This window comes from Oncorhynchus masou, chromosome 22 (assembly GCF_036934945.1).
Source record: "Oncorhynchus masou masou isolate Uvic2021 chromosome 22, UVic_Omas_1.1, whole genome shotgun sequence".
Classification (NCBI taxonomy): domain Eukaryota; kingdom Metazoa; phylum Chordata; class Actinopteri; order Salmoniformes; family Salmonidae; genus Oncorhynchus; species Oncorhynchus masou.
This window is the reverse complement of record NC_088233.1, coordinates 40227598-40252148: the sequence shown is the minus strand read 5'-3', so window position 1 is coordinate 40252148 and position 24551 is coordinate 40227598. Positions and strand designations below refer to the sequence as shown.

The window sequence follows — 24551 nt, the reverse complement described above, 5'->3', positions numbered from 1 at the left end:
TGGCAGTAATACGGTCCCCAAAACACCCCTAGTCACAGTCACATCATAACTTGGTGAACTACAACAAGATAGATTTCAGGCATTCATGGCTAACATTAAATATATTTTGTCTTATTTTACTGTTAAATGAACCTTGCATTGTTATATAGATTACATTTATTTCAGGTGGGTTTAAAGGGTACAGTAGCACAAAAAGCACTCCCTCTATACTGAATGTAAATGACAATAAATAAACAGCTGTGGCTGAAATAGACAAATTAATTCCCTGACAAAGGCCATGCAGCCGAAAACACACACACACACACACACACACACATATATATATATACACACACACACATACATATTTTTTTTGTTTATTAAAAACTGTTTCCATTGAACATGCCATACAAATAAAGGTGTTTTAAAATTAATTAATTATATGAAGATTGCCTTGGTCCTCCTATCTTTTTGATGACCAATTTACAACTTTTACCAAAGAGCACCTTGTGTCTACCAAGATCTACTATTGTGTACCTTAGCAGCGCTTCCCTTCTTCCTCTTTTTCTACAAGCCAAATACACTCATTTGAAGGGGTGTCCACATACTCTATATATACAAAAGTATGTAGGTGTAATAACCTTATCTATCATCATATGTATAACATAAGATGCTCCAATGTGTACTTAACCATAAACATCAATGCCTTTCTTAAAATCAATACACAAGTATATTTTTTTAAACCTGCATATTTAGCTAAAAGAAATCCAGGTTAGCAGGCAATTGTGTCATCTCTTGCGTTCATTGCACACAGTCAGTGTATATGCAACAGTTTGGGCCACCTGGCTCTTTGCGAACTAATTTGCCAGAATTTTACGTAATTATGACATAACATTGAAGGTTGTGCAATGTAACAGGAATATTTACTCATGGATGCCACCCGTTGTATAAAATACGGAACGGAATAAACTTTTTATTTGAGGTGATTGTTTCCAGATTTGGCCTAAGGCTCATATTTCTGTGTTGTTTATTATAGTTAAGTCTATGATTTGATAGAGCAGTCTGACTGAGGGGTGGTAGGCAGCAGCAGGCTCGTAATAGTAAAAGGTATATGGTTTAGAGAGAAATAGCAGCATAATTCCTGTAATAACTTGCGTCTGAACTTGAAAGGGGTTCCTTCGTTATTTTACCGTTCATGTCTTCCGTAGAGAATGTCTTGATCTACTTCAAATAAGGTCTGTGTTTCTTGCATTCTTAAACCACCTCTGCGTTTTGATATCCTAGTGAAATTTACACGGGTAAGGTAACGTTTGTCAAAATATTTTCATAAATCCACTCTACAAAAAAATGATCTTTGCTTATATTTAGCCAATATTGATCAGTTACTTTGTCCTATGGATATCTACACAGTTATAAAATTGGCAAGGTGGTGTAAGCTTACACGAAACACAGACCTTATTTTAAGCAAATCTAAAATATCTTATGGAATAAATTAATGAAGGAACCGCTTTTCAGATTCTGCTAGAAGGTGTCATGGGAATTATGACTCGCACTGTGGTAGTCAATTCTTACCATGTCCATTATTAAAATAGGATTTCCTACATATAGAAATTACAGTTTTTGTTTTCAACAATCATTCATGTTATTTGAGACTAAATTGATTTTATTTATGTATTATATTAAGTTAAAATAAAAGTGTTCATTCAGTATTGTTGCAATTGTCATTATTACCAAAATATGTGTGTGTAATATATATATATATATATAAAAACGTATTTAAATATTATTATTTAAATCGGTATCGGCTTTTTTTGTCCCCCAATAAATCGGTATCAGCGTTGACATGTTTAAACCATGTCTGATGGAATTACCAAGTTTTCACCCAATTGTTTGAAAAATCGCAATTCATACAATCGTAACAGCAAATATCTGAAAATAAATAAATGCATTTAAATATTTTGTCCAAATCGTGCAGCGTGTCGATGTGTTGACATGCAGTTTGAATTCCGCAGCGGAGAGGGGTTTGGGGTCAGTTGTGGCAGGTTGGGGGTAGCAGGCAGGCACACATACATACATACATACATACATCAAAAGGGTGATTCACAATGTCAGGTTGACAGGAAACACAATGCATGGGTCAGTCACAAAAGATGGGGCACACAGCAAGCAGTGCAGATGCAGAGGGGAGGGAGGGGGACGCATGGAACGGTAGGGTGGACAGTTGGGGTTTGCCAAAATCAAGGGGGGCTAGAAGAGGGGGGACGTGCAGCCAATTGTCCTGTACCACTTACGCCGGCAAAAGTTGCTGACCCAGGTGCAGGCACTGACAGTGAGGATCTGAGGGGGGGTCTGCATCGGTCCCAAAAAGTGGTCCCCCTAGAGGCTGAGCTGATAGAGCTGCTGTGACGTCTGAGGGGTGATAAAAAAAAATATTTATAAAAAAACAAAAAAACACATGATTTCCATTGTGCTTTTTCTTTGTGGGGTTGCCTAACTGGCTTCGTGTCTGTCTATTCAACCTAAGAAAAGTTATTTTCTAACAAAAGGTAAAATAAATCAATATCACATGAAGGATAACTGCAATACTGGTCTATATTGGCGGATTTCAGCTTACTTCCAACACAGCGGCAGTTTCATTATGATATACATTTATGCCCATATCGTCCAGAGACAGTAAACAAAGCATTTTAAGCATTTTAAGTCAGAAGGGAAAAAGCAATACAGCTTGTGTTCGGACATAACTTAGGCCGGGTAACCATAACATGGCCAAAGGAGTTCCTGTGGTGGTTGATGTTATTGCCAATAGTAACTGTCAGTCAACCCCAGCGGGATCGGGACGTTGCTGAATCATTCACTGTGAGACTAGACCTAACCTCCAGGACATTCACACATGAATGGGACCTTTAAATTACATTGCCACTAGGCAACCTGGAAACAAAGGTCCCTATTTTCCATCTTGTTTCTTCCCTCCGTACACATCTCAGCCCTTCTGACAGAATGCCTTTCCAGGATCTTTTCACAGAGAGTGTTGGTATTCCAGTGCTACTCCTCCATGTCAGAGACAGGGAGGATGGAGGAGGACGGGGGGGCTTTTTCAGGGCGAGTCAGAAGCTGGCAACTTGTCTCTGCGTTAGTAATGCTTAATGGATCACCAGCTGGCTTGCAGTCTGTCCTAATATCCAAGAGCTTCTATCAATCTGCAGGGACTCGACCAGGAACCAAAGGCACATTGGGAAATGGCTGGTATCTGTGCAACGGAGGCCATGTGGGTTCAAACCATCACGCTACTTTGACAGCCAGTGAGTGAGTCTAATGAAAATGTGTTCAAGGGAGTCGGACATTCAAGCCAGCAGCTTTCAAAAATGAGATTCTCCTGAGTAGAATAGAGGTGATCTTTGGGGGTGGGGGTATGAGGAGTTGGGAGGGACTTAATCCTTCAAGGCTGAGAAACAATGGTTATAGAGGCCACTTTGCCCTCCTTGTTCCCAATGGACCAGAGAGAAAAGCAGAACACTAAAAGCAAGAAGAGACTAGAGCATGATATTAGCGGCACTTACAATCTAAAACAGAAATAATTATATTCTGGACTGAATCTCCTATCTAAAGTGGAACCAACTTAATAATGGGTCTGCGAACTTGTGCGACTGGGAAAAGGGAAAATCCCTGTCCCAAGTCGTGTTGTCAATGCCATTGGTCATTGCAAACAAAACAATTTTCTACAACTAATGAGGCTATTTAGTTTTACTGCAGCACTAATATTAGCTTTAGTTTGAGTCTCCAAGGTCCCAGTTCGCTCCTAGTCTTATTATTCTGTAGACCTGTAATTATGCAGTAGGAGGCCAAATAACATCTATTTTTCTTCTTAGAACAACTTATTTACGTAAATAAAATCAACAGTATGTAGTGTGTTATGATCATTATTAAACAGAGACCTTAAATGACATCCCTATATGCCAGCCATCAAGATGTAGCTCGGCTGATGAATCATCTTCAAAACCTGGGTGGTGGGCAGCTAGTCCAAACTTCCCATCCAAACCTAGCTAGCAGATTGTAACAGGCTAATGTGACGCTCCATTAGCCGGTACAGGTTAGCAATACAAAGATCTACACCCATGCAAAAATATGGTACAAAACATGGATTTAAAGTAGAACTGAGAGTATTTTAGCAACATGAAATCTTAAAACTTGTTCATATACACTCCCAGGTAGAATATCTTTTTAAAAACATTTTCGGACGACGGAGCAATTAGATAAACTAAAATGTGGACATCCTTCAAAATTTGTGAATGTGGCCATTCCAGCCAAATCCATTGCTGACAGGTCTATAAAAAATAGAGCACACAGCCATGCAATTTCCATAGATAAACATTGGCAATAGAATGGCCTTACTGAAGAGCTCAGCAACTTTCAATGTGGCACCATCATAGAATGCCACCTTTCCGACAAGTCAGTTTGTCAAATTTCTTCCCTGCTAGAGCTTCTCCGGTCAACTGTAAGTGCTGTTATTGTGAAGTGGAAGCATCTAGGAGCAACAACAACTCAGCCACGAGGTGGTAGGCCACACAAGCTTAAAGAACAGGACCGCCGAGTGCCAAAGCTCGTAGTGAGTAAAAACTGTCTGTCCTCGGTTGCAACACTCACTACCAAACTGCCTCTGGAAGCAATGTCAGCACAAGAACTGTTTGTCGGTAGCTTCATGGAATTGATTTCCATGGCCGAGCAGCTGCACACAAGCCTAAGATCACCATGTGCAATGCCAAGTGTCGACTGGAATGGTGTGAAGCTCGTCACCATTGGACTCTGGAGCAGTGGAAATGTGTTCTCTGGAGCAACGAAGCACGCTTCACCATCTGGCAGTCCGAAGGACAAATCTGGGTTTGTTGGATTCCAGGAGAACACTACCTACCCAAATGCATAGTGCCAACTGTAAAGTTTGGTGGAGGAGGAATAATGGTCTGGGGCTGTTTTTCATGGTTCGGGCCTACCCTTAGTTCCAGTGAAGGGAAATCTTAACGCTACAGCATACAATGATATTCTAGACAATTATGTGCTTCCAACTTTGTGGGTCCAACAGTTTGTGGAAGGTCCTTTCCTGTTTCAGCATGACAATGCCCCCGTGCACAAAGCGATGTCCATACAGAAATGGTTTGTCGAGATCGGTGTGGAAGAACTTGACTGGCCTGAACAGAGCCCTGACCTCAACCCCATCAAGACTGTGAGTCAGGCCTAATCACCTAACATCCGTGCCTGACCTCAATAATGCTCTTTTTAGCTGAATGAAATCAAGTCCTCGCAGCAATGTTCCAATATCTAGTGGAAAGCCTACCCAGAAGAGTGGAGGCTGTAATAGCAGGACGCTCTGGCCGAGGAGTAGGGTTCCTCACTATTGGCAGTCAAGCACACAAGCTAACTGGCTAAAGTTGGCTGGCTTGCTAGCTACTTCCAGACACAAATGAGAGAGCACCTCACTGACCATTTTACTCGCCCTAGCCCGAGCTGGTTAGGCTGTTTTCATGTTATGTAGAATGTTAGTGACTAACTGTACTGCTGGCAACAATTGGATTACATTCTTTGCTGACGTTTACTGACACCAGACACTTTCAGCAGGTGTTGCATGTTCGTCAATTAATCTGCACTCTGGTACACTCAGACGTTAGTGCTCTAAAATCGGAGTAGATAGGTGGAGTGAATTTACAAACACAAGAGTTGAACGACTGTTATCCACAGTTAGCATAAGTTCAGCATAGCTAGCTAGCAAAGCGATTTACATTTTTTTGCAAGCTAACCAAATAATACCTGTATCTAGCTGTAGCCACTGAAAAAAGTTAGTCACTCAATCACTTACTCCTGCAATGACATGTCATCCTCCCAGCAGCTAGCTAGCTAACCTTAAGCTCTGTGTTTTTAACTTGTTAAATAAATAGCTACATAAAGATACACTAGCCTATTAGCCCCATTATGACTGACTTGTGATCATTTCCTTTGCTAGTTTGATTGTATTGACATTCACTGCCTTAGTTACATTTGTCCGTTTTTGTCCAAAATATTGAGTGATTTCAACTGAAACAGTGCATACATTATGGGTGGAGGCAGCAAACAATGTACCAGGGCAGCTGTGATTTACAACCTGACAGCAATATTTTTTGGTGTCCAAGAAATGTATTGGTGAATTATATTAATCATGCATTGAACTGCATCCATATATTCTACCATCAATGCCTTACTCTCATGGAATTTTGAATCAAATATAACCTATTTTTAAAACCTCCTATAAAAGTTGTTTTTGTAGCATAAACTGTGAATGTGATATTATGATTGTGTGCGTTTCATATCTGCAAAGTAGTTAAAATGCTGTCATTTCCACTTGAATATCTTTATGAGTTCTGGTTTTTGTCAAACCACCTGCAACTGGACACAGACATTTCTAAGAAATGTTAACCCGAATCGAGAATTTAGACAGTATCTCCAAAGACATCACATGGAGCATCACATTAGCCCGTTACAATCTGCTAGCTAATAAAACTAATGTCTGAGAAATAATATGGTAACAAAGTATTACCTAGCCTACAACTGCTGTTGAAACAGCTCAGGGACCTCTAGCCAACAGCAGTTTTAACATTTGGTAGAATGAAAACAAAAAGTGTAATCAAAAGGTGCGTGTGTGTGTGTGTGGGGGAGAATCCTTCAGATTTCAATGGCTATTCAATTAGTCATATTCAATGATTCAGTAATTACTGGTAACGTCAGATGCTAATGGATTTTCAGTTTTGTTAGAGTGGGGATGTCAATTGAGTCAGTACTTTTTAGATGTGTTAACATGGACTAAAAGTTGAATACATCCAAATGTGGTTTCTTAGCTAGTTGGCTTGGCTAGAAAGCTTCCACATGCTATTGGACCGAACTGACCGAACCGTCAAAGCATCCCAATACGTTGCACTGAAGGATAGCTTCAGTCTGGTTATGATTGGAAAAGCTCACATTGGTAAGGGAAGTTAACCAGGCTGTTGACATAGCCACGGCCAAACATCGTTTTATTTTGAAAATATAAAAACTACGTGGTCTGCGCTTTCACGATGGGTTTGTAAATGAGTAACGTTAGCCAGATAGTTAACGTAATCTACCGAAACCGCTTTGCAAGCTAACTACAGTAGCCTGTTACATTAGCTAGCTAGTTTGTTAGGGAGGGGGGGGTCTAGTCTAGAGTGACCACAAAGTGGAAACAAGAGTAACCTTGTTTTAGCTATCTATCTACCTAGCTAGCTAATTACTTATACTATGCAAATAAGTTATTCAACAGCCTAACCAGGCACTTCGCTAGGCTAACAGTTAGCAAGCTAGCAAACAACCCAACTTTAGCTAGCTAAATGTTACCCCTGTTCTGTCAAGACTTTAGTCAGACAAGCTAGCAAACATTATCCACATAAACGAACATTTGTAAATTAATAACGCTTGACTGTATACTCACATAAATATGGTTGTTAGACGGGAACCCAAGAGGTGTACAGTTTCTGGTCAATTGCTAAAGCCATTATTTAAATTTCACTCTAGTAGTTGAGGTCCTTTCAAGCCACTTTGTCTGCAGCTGAGTTCTGTCTGAGGTGGGAAATCAGAAAAATTCATATCCAGTGGTCTCGCTTGCAAGTGATTGACGTGTCCTCACCCAATCCCGTTAACCTATTTCATGCAAATATGCACAACAGCCAATAAAGGTAGACCTTTCTGGAAATGGGCGCGATTTTGACAACTAATACACCAATCGAATTGAATGACGAAGTGGGTTTCGCCCTCTTCCTCTTGACAGTAACAGCAAAACAATAGCACGCCCGTCGACAATTAATTACAGTACAGAGATACAGTAATTTGCAAGAACGCTCGCCACAACCTCTATAATTTGTTTTAAATTACTGTTTTTCTCATGTCTTCCCACAAATGTTTTGGCACTCTCTCCCTAGCCATGATATTACTCGAAAAACAAGGCTTTTTTTTACAAAATATGCCACATCAACTCAAAAATGAAAAGGAACAAGTTATACCATCTAACAAGGAAAAATACAACATGTTAGTTAATCTGGTAGGTATTTTTATTCGGTTCATGTTTTGCACTGCGACTTGATATAGCCTTTTTTTGTGGTGTGGGTTCATCTATCATTTTGCATTTACCTAGTGTAGAGTTCCCTCTAGTGGAACTAGGCCTACAACTGTACCCCGTTGCATACATTTTTACATATAGTGTAAATAAAACGCCACTTTATCTCCAGAAAAGCCATTTTCAAGGGAATTAATAAGTCACTTACAAAAGGAGGTATAAGCAAGCAAGGTACATTATGCAGTCCAATAGAGGTAGGCCTAGAGAATAAACTAATGAAGTTTTAGGAGGAACTAGTATAGAATTGAAATGAAACAGTATCTATTGAATGCAAGAGGGCAACAGAGAAACACACCTAATACTGGTGCTTGCTAATTAAGTACACTTGAGATTTGTACTGCTGCAGGTACAGTGCCTTCATTTCATTGTCTTTTTTTGTTGTCTACAATCAACACAACATTCTCTGTCCTTTCAAAGTGTAAGAAAAATGCTAACATTTGTAAAAAATACAAATAAACAACATTTTTAACACTAATATATATCTTGATTATATACAGTGCCTTGCGAAAGTATTCGGCCCCCTTGAACTTTGCGACCTTTTGCCACATTTCAGGCTTCAAACATAAAGATATAAAACTGTATTTTTTTGTGAAGAATCAACAACAAGTGGGACACAATCATGAAGTGGACGACATTTATTGGATATTTCAAACTTTTTTAACAAATCAAAAAATGAAAAATTGGGCGTGCAAAATTATTCAGCCCCTTTACTTTCAGTGCAGCAAACTCTCTCCAGAAGTTCAGTGAGGATCTCTGAATGATCCAATGTTGACCTAAATGACTAATGATGATAAATACAATCCACCTGTGTGTAATCAAGTCTCCGTATAAATGCACCTGCACTGTGATAGTCTCAGAGGTCCGTTAAAAGCGCAGAGAGCATCATGAAGAACAAGGAACACACCAGGCAGGTCCGAGATACTGTTGTGAAGAAGTTTAAAGCTGGATTTGGATCCAAAAATATTTCCCAAGCTTTAAACATCCCAAGGAGCACTGTGCAAGCGATAATATTGAAATGGAAGGAGTATCAGACCACTGTAAATCTACCAAGACCTGGCCGTCCCTCTAAACTTTCAGCTCATACAAGGAGAAGACTGATCAGAGATGCAGCCAAGAGGCCCATGATCACTCTGGATGAACTGCAGAGATCTACAGCTGAGGTGGGAGACTCTGTCCATAGGACAACAATCAGTTGTATATTGCACAAATCTGGCCTTTATGGAAGAGTGGCAAGAAGAAAGCCATTTCTTAAAGATATCCATAAAAAGTGTCATTTAAAGTTTGCCACAATCCACCTGGGAGACACACCAAACATGTGGAAGAAGGTGCTCTGGTCAGATGAAACCAAAATTGTACTTTTTGGCAACAATGCAAAACGTTATGTTTGGCGTAAAAGCAACACAGCTCATCACCCTGAACACACCATCCCCACTGTCAAACATGGTGGTGGCAGCATCATGGTTTGGGCCTGCTTTTCTTCAGCAGGGACAGGGAAGATGGTTAAAATTGATGGGAAGATGGATGGAGCCAAATACAGGACCATTCTGGAAGAAAACATGATGGAGTCTGCAAAAGACCTGAGACTGGGATGGAGATTTGTCTTCCAACAAGACAATGATCCAAAACATAAAGCAAAATCTACAATGGAATGGTTCAAAAATAAACATATCCAGGTGTTAGAATGGCCAAGTCAAAGTCCAGACCTGAATCCAATCGAGAATCTGTGGAAAGAACTGTAAACTGCTGTTCACAAATGCTCTCCATCCAACCTCACAGAAAAAAATTCAGTCTCTCGATGTGCAAAACTGATAGAGACATACCCCAAGCGACTTACAGCTGTAATCGCAGCAAAAGGTGGCGCTACAAAGTATTAACTTAAGGGGGCTGAATAATTTTGCACGCCCAATTTTTCAGTTTTTGATTTGTTAAAAAAGTTTGAAATATCCAATAAATGTCGTTCCACTTCATGATTGTGCCCCACTTGTTGTTGATTCTTCACAAAAAATACAGTTTTATATCTTTATGTTTGAAGCCTGAAATGTGGCAAAAGGTCGCAAAGTTCAAGGGGGCCGAATACCTTCGCAAGGCACTGTAAGTATTCAACCCCCTGAGTCAACACATGTTAGAATCACCTTTGGTAGTGATTACAGCTTTGAATCTTTCTGGGTAAGTCTCTAAGACCTTTGCACATCTGGATGGTACAATATATTTTTTAAACATTTTCAAGATAAAATTAAACAATCATGTTAAACTACATTTGTACTACTGAACCCTAAGCTTGCCATAACAAACGGGTTGAATATTTATTGACTCAGCTTTTAATTGTTTATTCATTTGTAAAAATGTCTAAAAACATAATTCCACTTTGACATTACAGGATATTGTGTGTAAATTCAGGCTGTAACACAACAAAATGTGGGAAAAGTCCAGGGGTATGAATACTTTCTGAAGGCACTGAGATTCCTCTTAATCTGAAAATATATTGGTTTGTCAGCAGTTTCTTTACTGAAGCTCTTCAACATCAGTATTATAAGCTAGGGAAATATGAAAACTGACACATACAACCAAGCCATTTTCAAACCTCAGTGCTTGTTTGGCCATTATAGCATGACAAAAACAGAGATTGAGGATACATTTGAGGACATAGAGACAAAGTATGTTAGCCTTGGACCCAACTCTTTATTGTTGGCAGATCTGATGAAACTGCTAGAGGGAGGTGGGAGCAACAACACAAGACATGTTCTGAAGGGTCAGACTGAGGTGTGCTCCCATACTGTATCAGGTTAGGTTAGATATGCTGAGTGGGCTGTCTCTCACAGTTGATAGTAAATTAGCAAATGTCAGGTCATTGAGCTCGTTGTGGTTTTGCAGCAGTCCCATATTTAGATGTCTGATAGCTATCAGTGAAACTGAATAATGTGTTGAGAACAGCCTGTGATCTGGCACCAGATGGATTATTAAAATACATCTATGAAAGTAGGCAGAGATTTGAACAGCTGGGAGTGGTATTTGCACCTTCAGTTGCTTGTTTGCCATATTATACAGCCGATTTGGCACCAACATTTTTTTTTGCAGAACAGAATGTTTATTGCGCAAAGGCTTCATGACACGGCTCATGGTTTGTGAGCAGATTAGTGAGCAGATTCTCATATGTGTGATTGACAATGACGTTCTGGTTATCCATGATTATTCTGTACAATATGTTGACTCTGCCTTATCAACACATTTTGTTTACCAGTACATTATGTTTTGGGTTAAATACACACAGGGACAATATCCCTTTACCAATCTATTCAGTAGACTAGAGGGTAGTTATCCCTGCAAACATACTTATCCCAGCAAACATGCTCATCTTGATCCTCTCCTGAATAACATATATACAGTATTGTGTAGTATTAAACAGTAACATGTAAATGTGACTGTATGTTTGAACTGCTTTATTATCTCATGTGGTTTACCTGGAATTCACTTGAAACAACTTGGTGATAACAGACTAATTACATTATTATCACCTATAAAATAAAAAAGTGTGGTGAAAGTAATCTATTGAAAGGCAGTGCATCTGATGTTAAATTATTGTACATTAACAACGTTGCTAGTACTAAAAAGTCAGAAAGATGAGAAGTGTGGCTTTTTGGAGGTTTAAACACATCATTGGAGCAGTGAAATTTAAATTCAGACTGGTGGATCCTGTATATATCTGGTGTTTTTATGTTGCTCTGTATCCCGCCATCTGGTGTTTTTATGTTGCTCTGTATCCTGACATCTGGTGTTTTTATGTTGCACTGTATCCTGCCATCTGGTGTTTTTATGTTGCTCTGTATCCTGCCATCTTGTGTTTTTATGTTTCTCTGTATCCTGCCATCTGGTGTTTTTATGTTGCTCTGTATCCTGACATCTGGTGTTTTTATGTTGCTCTGTATCCTGCCATCTGGTGTTTTTATGTTGCTCAGTATCCTGTCATCTGGTGTTTTTATGTTGCTCTGTATCCTGCCAACCGGTGTTTTTTGTTGCTCTGTATCCTGCCAACCGGTGTTGTTTATGTTGCTCTGTCCCTTAAGAAAAGTAGAGAAAGGTTGGGGTGAAAGATGTGAGGCATTGAGACTGAGTTACTCTGAAAATGTGAAGAATCATCATAGATGACCACTGAAAATGTATCCAGGCGCATTGCACACCTTTGACCTTTTTCTAAGTACATCCTTTCCTTTAATGGTTGTATAACAAGGGTCACTTTCCCCCTTTGGATTTGGACCAAACTTCCTCCTACCAATGAGTAAGACATGGTGGGTGAAAAAAAACAGGATCAATTGTTTATATTTGAGTAGAAGTATGAAGTAGTGCCTATAAGTAGTATGAAGTTGTGGCTTGTAGTATTGCTTCTCCATACTATGTAATGTATTCCCTGTGAATCTGGAATGTTTTTTCCCCTATTCAGAGAAATTAGTCACTGAAAAGTAGTATGAAAGTTATTGTCTGGTCATCCTCACAATTCAAGCCAATCCTCTATGAAAGCAATTAAATGTGTCCTTGTCTTAGCAACCAAATGCTTCAACCCAACTCTCCTTGAATAGTCCAACAAGTGGCAGCTCTCTGCTATCCACATGGTACAATTCTCACATGAAGAGTTTTCCCACAAGCCCAAAACGTTGATGGACTAAAATATTATGACAACCCTAATAGAACCCAATGTCATTACCATTGCAAGACACTATACAGTGTGTGTTTGGGACTTTTACCATTGAAGACCATTAGAGACCATAACATTGCAACCATTAGAACTACTGTAGCCTAATGGTTTGCTTGTTCACCAAGAATGGTCTAACAGTAACTAATCTAGACCTTTTTTAAGGGAATACACCACACACAAGGGGGGGATATTTCATGGACACAGATTTAGTGTAAGACTAGGACAAACTGAATTACTTTAATGAAGGACTGGCTTGAATTGCGAGGATGACCGCACAATGTATTTTCATCATGAGCCAAATCTATTGATTTTCTACTGCAAGTTGCAAATTAAATGTTGTGATTTATTTAATAAACACAAGAGACTTTTGTCACGTCTACTCCCGCTCTTCCCCTGTGGCGTTCTCTTCCCCTCTGGCGTTCGACGTCGCTGGTCTACTAACCATCGGTCCTGGCAACCACCATTACGCACACCTGCATCCCGCCAGTTACACGTGGCCTTCATCACTCCTTGATTAGTTAGCCTTCTTATAGCACTCTTCTGTTAGTAGTACGTAGTTAGGCAGTATTGTTTGTGTTTCATATCAGACACTTCTCTTCTTTTGTATCATTCCATGTTCATTGTTTTTAAGCTCACTAACTGCACCTGCTTTCTGACCCACTTTGTCAATGTAACAAAAGTTGATTAAAAAATCAATGCTTATGTCACGACTTCCACCGAAGTCGTTTCCTCTCCTTGTTCGGGCGGTGTTCGGTGGTCAGCGTCACCGGTCTTCTAGCCATTGTCCATCCATTTTCCATTTGTTTTGTCTTGTTTTCCCACACACCTGGTTTCCACTTCCCTCATTAAGTGTTGTGTATTTAACCCTCTGTTCTCCCCCATGTCCTTGTGTGGAATTGTTTGTTTGTAAGTGCTTGTGCACTATGTTACTGGTGCGCGTCAGGTTTTGTACCCATGTAGGTTAGTTTTTATTTTCCGTTGGTTTTTAAATTAAACTGCTCCGGCGATTACCTATTTCTGCTCTCCTACATCTGATTTCACTGATTGCCACCAGTTCCGCAACACTTACAGCTTACTTAAAAGCCCTTAACCAACAATGCAGTTTTAGTATTTACTAAATAAACCGATGTAAACAAATAAATAAAATGAAGAAAATAGAAAATTAATTAAAGAGCAACAATAAAATAACAGTAATGAGGCTATATACAGGGGTACCAGTACAGAGTCAATGGGTGGGGGCACCGATTAGTTGAGGTAATTGAGGTATGTACATGTAGGTAGAGGTAAAGTGACAATGCATAGATACTGAACAGAGTAGTAGCAGTGTAAAAAATGGGGGAGGGGAGGGGGGGGGGGGTCAACGCAAATTGTCCGGGTAGCGATTTGGTTAGCTGTTCAGGAGTCTTATGTCATGGGGGTAGATGCTGTTAATAAGCCTTTTGGACCTAGACTTGGCGCTATGGTACCGCTTGTTGTGCAGTAGCAGAGAGAGCAGTCTATGAATAGCGTGGCTTTAGTCTTTGGCAATTTCTATGGTCTTCCTCTGACATCACCTGGTATAGAGGTCCTGGATGGCAGGAAGCTTTGCCCCGGTGATGTACTGGGCTGTATGCATTACCCTCTGTAGTGCCTTGCAGTCAGAGGCAGAGCAGTTGCCATACCAGGCAGGGATGCAACCAGTCAGGGTGCTCTTGATGGTGTAGCTATAGAATTGTTTGAGGATCTGAGGACCTATGCCAAATCTTTTAATCTCCTGAGGGGGAATAGGCATTGTCGTACCCTCAGAGGTCATAGCGGGATTTCGTATAAGCATCCGGGTTAGGGTCCCCTCCTTGAAAGCGGAGGCTGTACCCTTTAGATCAGTGCGGATAATGCCTGTAATCCATGGCTTCTGGTTGGGTATGTATGTACAGTCACTGTGGGGACGACGTCATCGATGCACTTACTGATGAAGCCAGTGACTAATGTGGTGTACTCCTCAATGCCATCGGAAAAATCCCGGAATATATTCCAGTCTGTGTTAGCAAAACAGCCCTGTAGCTTAGCATCTACGTCCTCTACGTCCATTTTAGTATTTGCTCGTAAGCAGGAATTTTGCCAAATGGAGGGCGAGGGAGAGCTTTGTTCGCGTCCCTGTGTGTGGAGTAATGGTGTTATAGAGTTTTTCCCCCTCTGGTTGCACATGTAACATGCTGGTAGAAATGAGGTAAAACGGATTTAAGTTTCCCTGCATTAAATTCCCCGGCCACTAGGAGCGCCACCTTTGGATGAGCATTTTCTTTGCTTATGGCCTTATACAGCTGGTTGAGGACAGTCTTAGTGCCAGCATGGCTTTGTGGTGTTAAATAGACAGCAACGAAAAATATTGATGACAACTTTCTTGGTTAATATTGTGGTCTTCAACTTATCATGAGATAATTCTCCTCAGGCGAGTAAAACATTGAGACTTCATTCATATTAGATTTTGTGCACCAGCTGTGTAGCGATGTAGAAAAGTGTAGCAATTTAGCAGGAAACATGGCACTTTCACACTACTTTATAGTAAATAATGCAAGTGACTTCAATTATTAATTTCTTTGAACAAGGGAAAATAACCACCACCAGATTCACAGGGAATCTCTTCTAGCAACAGAAACTTCAGAACAATCTGAGATGGTGGGTTGCTGAAATGAGAATCGACTCTTTTGTATTCAGCAGGAGATATATACAGCATTAGTTTCCCTTCTGCTGTGTTTAGTGTAGTGCAAATCCAATACGTGCTGCGTGTTTCTGACTTGAGCCAAGAGTTGTGATATGCCAGCCAAGCCATGCTATTCATGCACATCTGTGACTTTGATACCCTGCAAGTCTCAACGCTCTATAGCTGCATAATCAGAGTAAATAATACCTGCAAAACACTTGATGACAGAGAAGCTGAAATTAAATCTTCATGAACTATTCTAATTGCTTGGTCAGTGTTCATTTAAAGAATGTGTCTCCAATATCCCAATAAATGAGTATCACTTTAATATGGTCTATTATTTCATACCTTATGGTCTAGCACAGGGATGGGCAACTTTGATGGGGGTGGGGGTCACAAAAAATCCTAACTCATCATGAGGGGCTGCAGTGGCTCAGGGGCCTGCGTACCCACATCCCTACCCACACATGCAGTCAGATCTGGCTCTAGCCTTTAGGGGGCCCAAGTGAAATTCTGCCATAGGGTGGAGAGAAGATTTAGAAAATGTTGAACTAACTTCATGCATTTCTACATATTTTGCCATAGGGTGGAGAGAAATTATTGCAGTTTTTAATATGATATCTTCTTGAGCGTGACTAACAAAATCAATGGTGCTCATGGTCGGTAATTCGACCATTATTACTACTAGTTTAGATAGCTGGCTAGACTAACTTACCAATCTAAAAAATGTTAGCTGACATGGGCTAATTGATCAACTGACAGTCATGGACAAGAGAAAAACTGATGCACAACCAAATTTCAACAAAGGGCCGTCAGTTGCCCATCCCTTGAATAGATCATATGGTACATGTGATTTCGATTGGAAAACAATGGCTAACTAACCGATTCAGCTCATGTGAATGAAACCATTTCTAAATATTGAAACTGATATGACATCTATTTCAATCCTTCTATTAATCCTTCTATTTAACCCATTTGAATCCGGAGTGCTTATACTGTAGAATCTTGTGTATACCATTACATTGCTCTCAAATCATGCATTATTTAAAAGAAAATTGAGTTTAGAGATCACGCTTAAAAAAAAGAATGCAATTCCTGTTTAAATGTTATCAAATTATATCAAATGGCATAACCAATGCTTCTGGTATATCAGATTCCTCTAGGAACAGGTGTGCACCTACGATACTCTTGATAAAGTGGCCTGAGAGAGGGTGTCATTTCAGTGGCTCTGTGTGTTTTCAGTCCTCGCTGCACATGTTCCAAAGTTTGTGTGAGGTGGAGTATATGTGTGTGTGTGTGTGTGAAATAGTTGTCGGTGTAGAGTGGGGGAAGATTGCAGGGGGGGAGGGAAGGGTGCAGTGCGCCAGAGGAGCATTTGGCCCAGCGCCTAGAGAGTGGTTGGATTTCATGGCCCTCTCTTCATGCACTATGGAAAATGCTATTTCAGCCATCCTGAGCATGCCAAGTCCTGTGTTGGGCCGATTGCTCACGTTACAATCCCGGTTGATGAGCAGCTCTGAACGTCAGAATACAGGGCTGCCTGAACCCCTCCACCCCTCCATAAATCTCCTCTCTCTTCCATGGAAAAAACAGAGCAGCGCCATTACCCCGACCATCACAAGCTCCAGTTACAAGGGTAATGAAACTGAAGGTACATAGACCATTCTGGGTGGCTAATGGGGAAAAAGATGGACCCAATTCTATAACCTCGTACAACCATCCGGATGTCTCGCGAGCTTACATTCTGTTATTAGTCTGGTAATTGCGAGGATACCAATTCTGCTAATGGTAACTTGAAATACTAAAACGTCCCACAACTGTTTGATAGAGAAGTGCTGTTGAGGCCATTTGTCAACGAGGAGCTAAAAAGGAATACCTCTTCCCAAATGAAAACAGAGGAGTTTTTCTTACTGTCTCCAGTGCAAAGGGACAGTAGGCAGGAATGGACTTGAGATCAGATGGGCTGTCCTGCCCATCCTAGCACACACTGCCATTTTCACTTCATTATCAGCAACAGCAATGTTGTTCTAACACATCGGACTTAATTGGACTTTGGATTTATAAAATGAGTAAAGGAAGATGTGGCTTTTATTTCAGAAAGCCTACCAAACAAAAACACTGAGAGCAATGAAATCCTTTAATCCAGCAGATCATGCATTCATGGCATACCAAGGTTATCTTTCGCTAAGCTCAAGGGTTGACAAGTATGCCCTCTCAAGGATCTCAGTATCCTTTCTGTGCTATGGGGAATGTGTTGTAACACAGAATAAAAACAGGCCTCAAAATGTCAATTAACAACACTGTTATCCTCACCAGTTAACTTACTGATGAGCAACTGTGGCATTACCTCTAGTCACTGGTGTAATGTACTTAAACCTTGTGTTGTCTTAAGGGTAAAAATGACCCACCACTATGTTTAACAGCAGAGAAAACCCCTTAAATTATATTTTTTCAACTTGAAATTTCATGACCTTTCCCAGAGTGATCCCAACATTAGAAAAAGTGAAACATTGCCTTTGTTCATATTTCCATGAAAGCTGTACACCACCAGAGTACAAAGATTGTCTTAGGGTCATTTTTGACCCGGGCAGTTATAAAATCATTTACACACCACAAAAACTACAAAGACACACACGCACACGCACACACGCACACAATGAGAAATTGAGATTATGTGTGCTACTGATTAAACTCAGTCAGCATCTCCTGAAGAGGAAGATTCCCATGGTTGGCACAGTTAGAAAGAACAAACCTGAGCTCCCCCTTGCACTCCTCACAACAAGGGGGAGAGAGGCCTTCTCATCAAAGTTTGCCTTCACCCCACCACCACTCTAGTTTCTTATGTGTTCCTCCTGAGCACACTGCACAAAACGGCTGAGATCAATGATCTTGAGGACAGGAAGCACAACAAAGGAGGCGTGGACAACCTGGACAAGGTGATTGGAACTTACAGCTGCAGGAGGATGACTGCCGGCTGGCCCACGGTCATCCTCCATAACATCATTGATGTGTCCTTATACAACGCCATCGTGATATTGAGCAAGATCAACCCTACCTGGATGCCTGATAAGTGGAACAAGAGGAAGGTGTTCCTGGAGCAGCTGGGAAAGGCACTTGTAACCCCACACATTCAAAGAAGGGGGAGCACTCTTCAGTGCTTGTGAAAGCAGTTCAGGGGGCTGACTCTTGTCCTGATCCACCTTAGGCTGCAGCTAGGGCAAGCAAGAGGAGGAGATACCAATTCTGCCCCCCACCCCAAAGAAGAACTGTAAAATAAATACTATGTGCTGCACATGTGAGAAATGCATCTGCAAAGTCCATGCACACACACTTGCATACTGTCCGAATTGTGCTAATTAGTGTTGATTGATTTATGTTCACGTTTTTGTTTTGTATCTATTATTTTATTCTTATTTATTGTTGTTGTTTATACACCTTGTAGGTGGAGGCAATGGTTTAAAAAATGGGAGAAGACTAGTATTTTGTAGTTGAATTCCTCATTGTACAGTATATAAGAATATATCACTATGTTGCCAAAAAAGTTCAAGACTGTTGTTGTTTCCCTTCAATAAAATGCATTCAAAACTACTTTCTGCACATTTATGCTACTTTCTTGTACTATACAAGTGCTATCTCTTGCAAAAAATTGTATGTAGTACCTTTAGCACTAATACTAATAATAATAAATGTGTTCTTTAGTAAAGAAAACAATTATGACAGGTCTGTTGTAATAAAAACGAGTGGTGTCCACTGATTAAATGCGATCTTTCTGCATTGTGAAGAGGGAAAACCCAGATATTCACAAAGTTTGTGATTAATGACAGGTTGTTTCTTCATGCAAAATAGATTTGGGGTTTAAAATTCAATTAAGCTGCTTTTCTTTAGGGGTTTAGTGAAGGCGGGTCATTTTTTAACCTTTAGGACAAGGGGAGTATACAGAATGTTAAGACTACTCAAGGGTTCAGTAAAAATACTTTAAAGTACTACTTTTTACTGTACTTTACTATTTATATTTTTGCCAACTCTTGCTTTTACTTCACTACATACATAAAGAAAAGTATGTACTTTTTACTCCATACATTTTCCCTGACACCCAAAAGTGTTATTACATTTCAGACAGGAAAATGGTCCAATTCTCACACTTATCAAGAGAACATCCCTGGTCATCCCTCCTGCCTCTGATCTGGCGGACTCACTAATCACAAATGCTTCATTTGAAAATGATGTCTGAGTGTTGGAGGGTGCCCCTGGCTATTCGTCATTTTCTTTTGAAACTTAAGTACATTTAAAACCAAATAGACTTCAGACTTTTACTCATGTAGTATTTTACTGGGTGACTTTTACTTTAGTCATTTTCTTTACTTTTACACAAGTATGACAATTGAGTACTTTTTCCACCATTGCCTCTAGTTTAGTTCTAGACAGAGAAATAAACCCAGCCATTTATGTCTCCCCACATTCAGCCATTGCAATTAGCTTGTGAAGGCCTTTAAATACAAAGTTACAGTATGTCTGTCGGTCAGGATGTGGTTTGTCCATGAGAACACAGCAATACAAGTATTACTTTGATACAAAACTTGTCAAAGATTTCAAATGGTGTTTGAATGTCCTTGCATCGATGTACCATTCATTTGCTGCTGTTCCAGCTTACAGTTTGTATAACAGATGGAACTGGTCTCTGTTGTATTTTTAACCGTAGAGCATTTCGCCTATAGGAGGTTGATGATTGTTATTTCTGTAGTTATGCTGCTACTGATTTATGAAAGTTAAAGCTGGATAATTCGTAGTACAACATGAGAGTTGTGTATAGCCTTCCCACGACCTTGCACACTCCTCTGATTTATATATGAAGAGTGCTGGTGCTTGGTATGAGGATTTAGCCTCTCAAGCCAGCCTGATCTCGCCAGCTTAGTACTGTAGAATATGAGTGTATTTGGCTATTTATCCTTATACTGAAGTGGGCTACATCAGCGTGTTTCTTGGTAGTCTTAAGCAAATCTACTTTGAAATAAAAGTCTACACCTCACACACATGGTTGTGGGCTTACAAAAAAAGAAGACCATGTCAGATATAGAGTTGAATGTATAATATGTTGAGTTTGCATCCCAATATTACAATTTATATACATCACAGAAGACTGGAACAACAAAACCGTTTGAAATAGAAATGCCAGATTTTCAGAAAAAAATAAAATAATGTTTATTAATTATGAAATTATGAAAAATATTAAAGTCATTCCACCATGAGGCCAAATGCAGGAGGCACACAGTGTAACAAAACATCCATGGCGAGCTGGAAGTTTAATCTGTCTGGAAGGCTAGTAGCATTGGGTGTAAAAGGGAAATCTTGGAGGACATAATTACGCATGGGCATCCATCCATCGCTCTGCTCTGCCTCTCTGCAGCAGGGATTAAACTGTTTACCGGTTCGCTACTGGCACCTGACTAGGCCCAGGAGCCTTATTAACCTTCAGGGCTAAGGACAGCCTTACGTCCTAGCATACAGTACGTCATCTGAAAGGACAACTCAACCTTGTTTGCTACACCGGAGGTCTGTAACATCATGGGTCATCAGCTTGACCTGCTGTATGATACTACTTCATAAGGAAAACCTTCTCCAATTATACAGGTCAAAGAATTGTGGGCGAATAAATTGAATGTGATTGAGAGAGAGAGAGAGAGAGAGAGAGAGAGAGAGAGAGAGAGAGAGAGAGAGAGAGAGAGAGAGAGAGAGAGAGAGAATGATGTAAATAGCGAGGGAGATTTGGTTCCTTTCATGGCATCCATGTCAGTCAGGCCCAGTCATTCTAAGGATGTAAAATGTTAATTAACAGGTTGAGAGACAGCCGGCCAGTCGTAAATCTGTGGTCTGAGGTCTCTCGGTAAAGATATACTGCTCAGCTCTCTGACTTCAGGACATGCAGTTGTTTGTAACACTTTGCCTATAGTTAAAGTAGCTAGAGCTGCAATGTTGTCTTGCTTTAGACCTCTCAGTCAAGGTATTCTCATTACATTTACCGAATGACTGTATTGTTTTTGTTCTGCGTTACGTTCCCAGCATTGTTGTCACTGCTTCCTGGCACCTAGTCTGACCGTAATGAAGGTTTGTGGTATGGCAGTGAGTTATGATCTATGTCTGTGTCTGTTTAGTCACTGAGGCAGCACTGCTTTAAGAATTCACTTCATTCACACTGAGGGCTGATTCAATCGTACACTCTTAGAATAAAACGATGCTATCTACAACCTAAAAGGGTTCTTTCGACTCTCCCCATAGGAGAACCCTTTGAAGAACTACAGTATTGAATAGTTTTGCGTTCCGGGTAGAACCCTTTTGGAATCCTTTTTTCAAAGAGTGTAGATGTATTCTGAATGGAACAGGCCCATGGTCTTCTTCGATTGCCCTGCTGGTTATGGAAAGTTCAAGACAAATAGTTTTGTGCATCAGTGTCGTGTTTGTTTTGATTGTTGTCATGGTTATATCCTTTGCAAGCTGCCACAATTCACTGGTATAGATAGACCTAATCAACAAACTGCATATGCATTGGATTGAATACGCTTACATTATGATTGATGGAAATTGTACAAATATTTACAACAATCTATTCTAAATAGCTTGAGTTCAAAGGAAACATTTGTTGCCTGTCTACTCACATTGCATACTAGACATATTAGAAATCTCACCAAACACACACACACACACACACACGCACGCACGCACACACACACACACACACACACACACACACACACACACACACACACACACACACACACACACACACACACACACACACACACACACACACACACACACACACACGCACACGCGCACGCGCACGCACACGCACACGCACACACACACAAACTGAGGCTCCGTAGCAGTGTGCTACAACCTGGAACCCACAAGCTGATCTTGATGACAAGGGAGTGCTGGGGTGATTTACACTCTGGAGTTCACTTATCCATGTCACTGTTTGACGCACAAGAGGTCCAATGAGAGAGTTAACGGACAAGGGCGTTTTAAAACACAGCCAGGCACATTCCTCCAGTCAGAGCTCAACGGGTGGGCTGCCCCTGAGAAACACTTAGAGGACAGACAGTAGTGAGAGGAAGGAGAGCTGACCGAGCCCCCCTTGTACATGTATCCTTTATTCCCCTTCTGGGTTAGACACAGCACAAACCATGCACCACTACAGCAAATGCAGTAACTTTACCTGGAACGGAACCCTGAAAGAGCTGGGTAACTACTCCTCCAGTGGTAAGCAGGATATGCATCCTTGATACAGTATGCATCCTTGATATGTCTTGAATGTGCTTTTGAAATCCCTCACTTGGCGCAGGTCTCGAATCATTCATTGAGAAGTGGTGAGAGTCAGGGCTTGACTTACACATGCAAAGCTCTCGGTTTATGCAATAATATTGCATGCATATCCTTTTTGTTAACACTGTACAGTGTTACCTTATTTTTTTTATGTCAGAGACATGATTATTTTTAGTATCAGTGCAAACATGGATCCCATCATAGATTTGAATTTCACAATGTCTTGCGTGCTACTTTTTTAGAGGCTGTGATTCTAATTCATGCATGAGTTCAGTTTTATTACTCGGCATCCAATTGCCTCTCCCCCTTCTGTCTCCACAATGAACAACCACCATATATTTACCTTACTGATATCTAGCCTAGTAGTTTCAATGAAAATCTTGTCAATTAGAGTTGATTACCTAATTAATATTGTGTGTTGAAGTTAAAATACAAAAATGCTTCCTTCTTTCTGCCACATTACAAATGCTTCATCTGAATAATGGTGGTGCAGGCAGGCAGGTGCAGGATGGTATAGGATCCGCCAAGCTAATACCAAGATATGTCCAATGCAGCAAAGTTGGGCTTCATCATCCTTTCTGTTACCTATAGGAACAGATACATACATTGCAGTATATATACAGTATGGTGTTGGCTATTAGGCCCACTTGGAAATATTTATTGTAACACCTTCTACTTGATTAACCTTTTGGTGGAACCCAATACGATAGCACAACAGCAGTATCATGGTGTGGTTGCTATTAGGAGATACACTTGGGACTATATACAGAATCTCCATTTTGCTCGCTTCGGTGTACTGGATATGTATAGAAAGGTATGTCATCTTGTCTGGGGTCTTTACAGGCCCATGCATTAAGCAGGCTTCTGTGAACTCATTTCACCAGGAGCTCAGTTTTTAGATGCACCTGAGTAGCAAGCTGACAATGGCAAAGCATTGCTATACAAATGCCCTTTATTTCTCCTTTCCACCCAGTCATTTCTATGGCGTTTTCCCTTTCATTATCAGATAATGTCATATTCGATGGTTATATCTGTTTCCACACTGTGTGTTGTAAAGTGACAAATAGGTTATACTAGGTTATACGGCATGAGTCAAGGATATTAAAACAGTGTTTAAGAGCAGTTGAACATATTGTGTGGGGATCAAGAGAGAGAAAGATATCAGCAGAGAGGTGACTCAGCAGAGACAGGGAGAAACAGAGCGAGAGGGTGGGGGAGAGAGAGAGAGAGAGAGAAATGCCAAGAACTACATGTCCCACAGGTGTAGGTCATAACTCATAGACCATGTATGTGTGTGGATTAGGGAGAGAATTTAGTTCTGTTGTGACAGGCAGTCACCTTGCTTAATTCGCTAGGCTGTAGGGATGAGAGCTATATAAAATGGTAGCAACTCCTCCTCAAGAAGAAGTAATTCAGTTGTGCGTGTGTGTGAGTTTGTGTGTGTCTGTCAGTAAAACACCTTGAACTTAACACTGAATCTTCAACATATCTTCATTTCATATTACAAAGACATAAATGGCATCTAGCCTTGACAGCAGACATGTTCTGAGATTTTAATTATCTCAGCAATTCAATTTTAAATTCACATTCATTTTGGTATTTTGCTTGAAGCTGCTACTGCAAAAACCATATAAGAAGGGGAGAAATTGGTTTGATACCTTCTAGGTATGTATCTTTTCATGATTAGAGCATAGCACTGGTAGCATGGTAATTTTAGCTTTGACTGAGTAGTGAGTCAT

The 24551-nt window shown here is 40.4% G+C and overlaps 1 protein-coding gene across 3 annotated transcripts in view; it reads right to left on the bottom strand.

Moving 5' to 3' along the window:
* enc2 (ectodermal-neural cortex 2) overlaps window positions 1-7565 on the bottom strand; it is a 55763-nt gene extending 48198 nt beyond the window's left edge. For 2 of the 3 annotated variants that reach the window (XM_064930206.1, XM_064930207.1), the window contains exon 1: window positions 7445-7565. Coding sequence is in view for 1 of the 3 variants with exons in the window: in XM_064930204.1 (XP_064786276.1) it covers window positions 2271-2334 (64 nt within the window). In the remaining 2 variants the exon portion in view is untranslated. Of the gene's footprint in view, window positions 1-2270; window positions 2389-7444 lie in introns of all 3 variants that reach the window. The other variant, XM_064930204.1, reaches the window with a different exon arrangement.
* Window positions 7566-24551: the final 16986 nt, after the last annotated feature.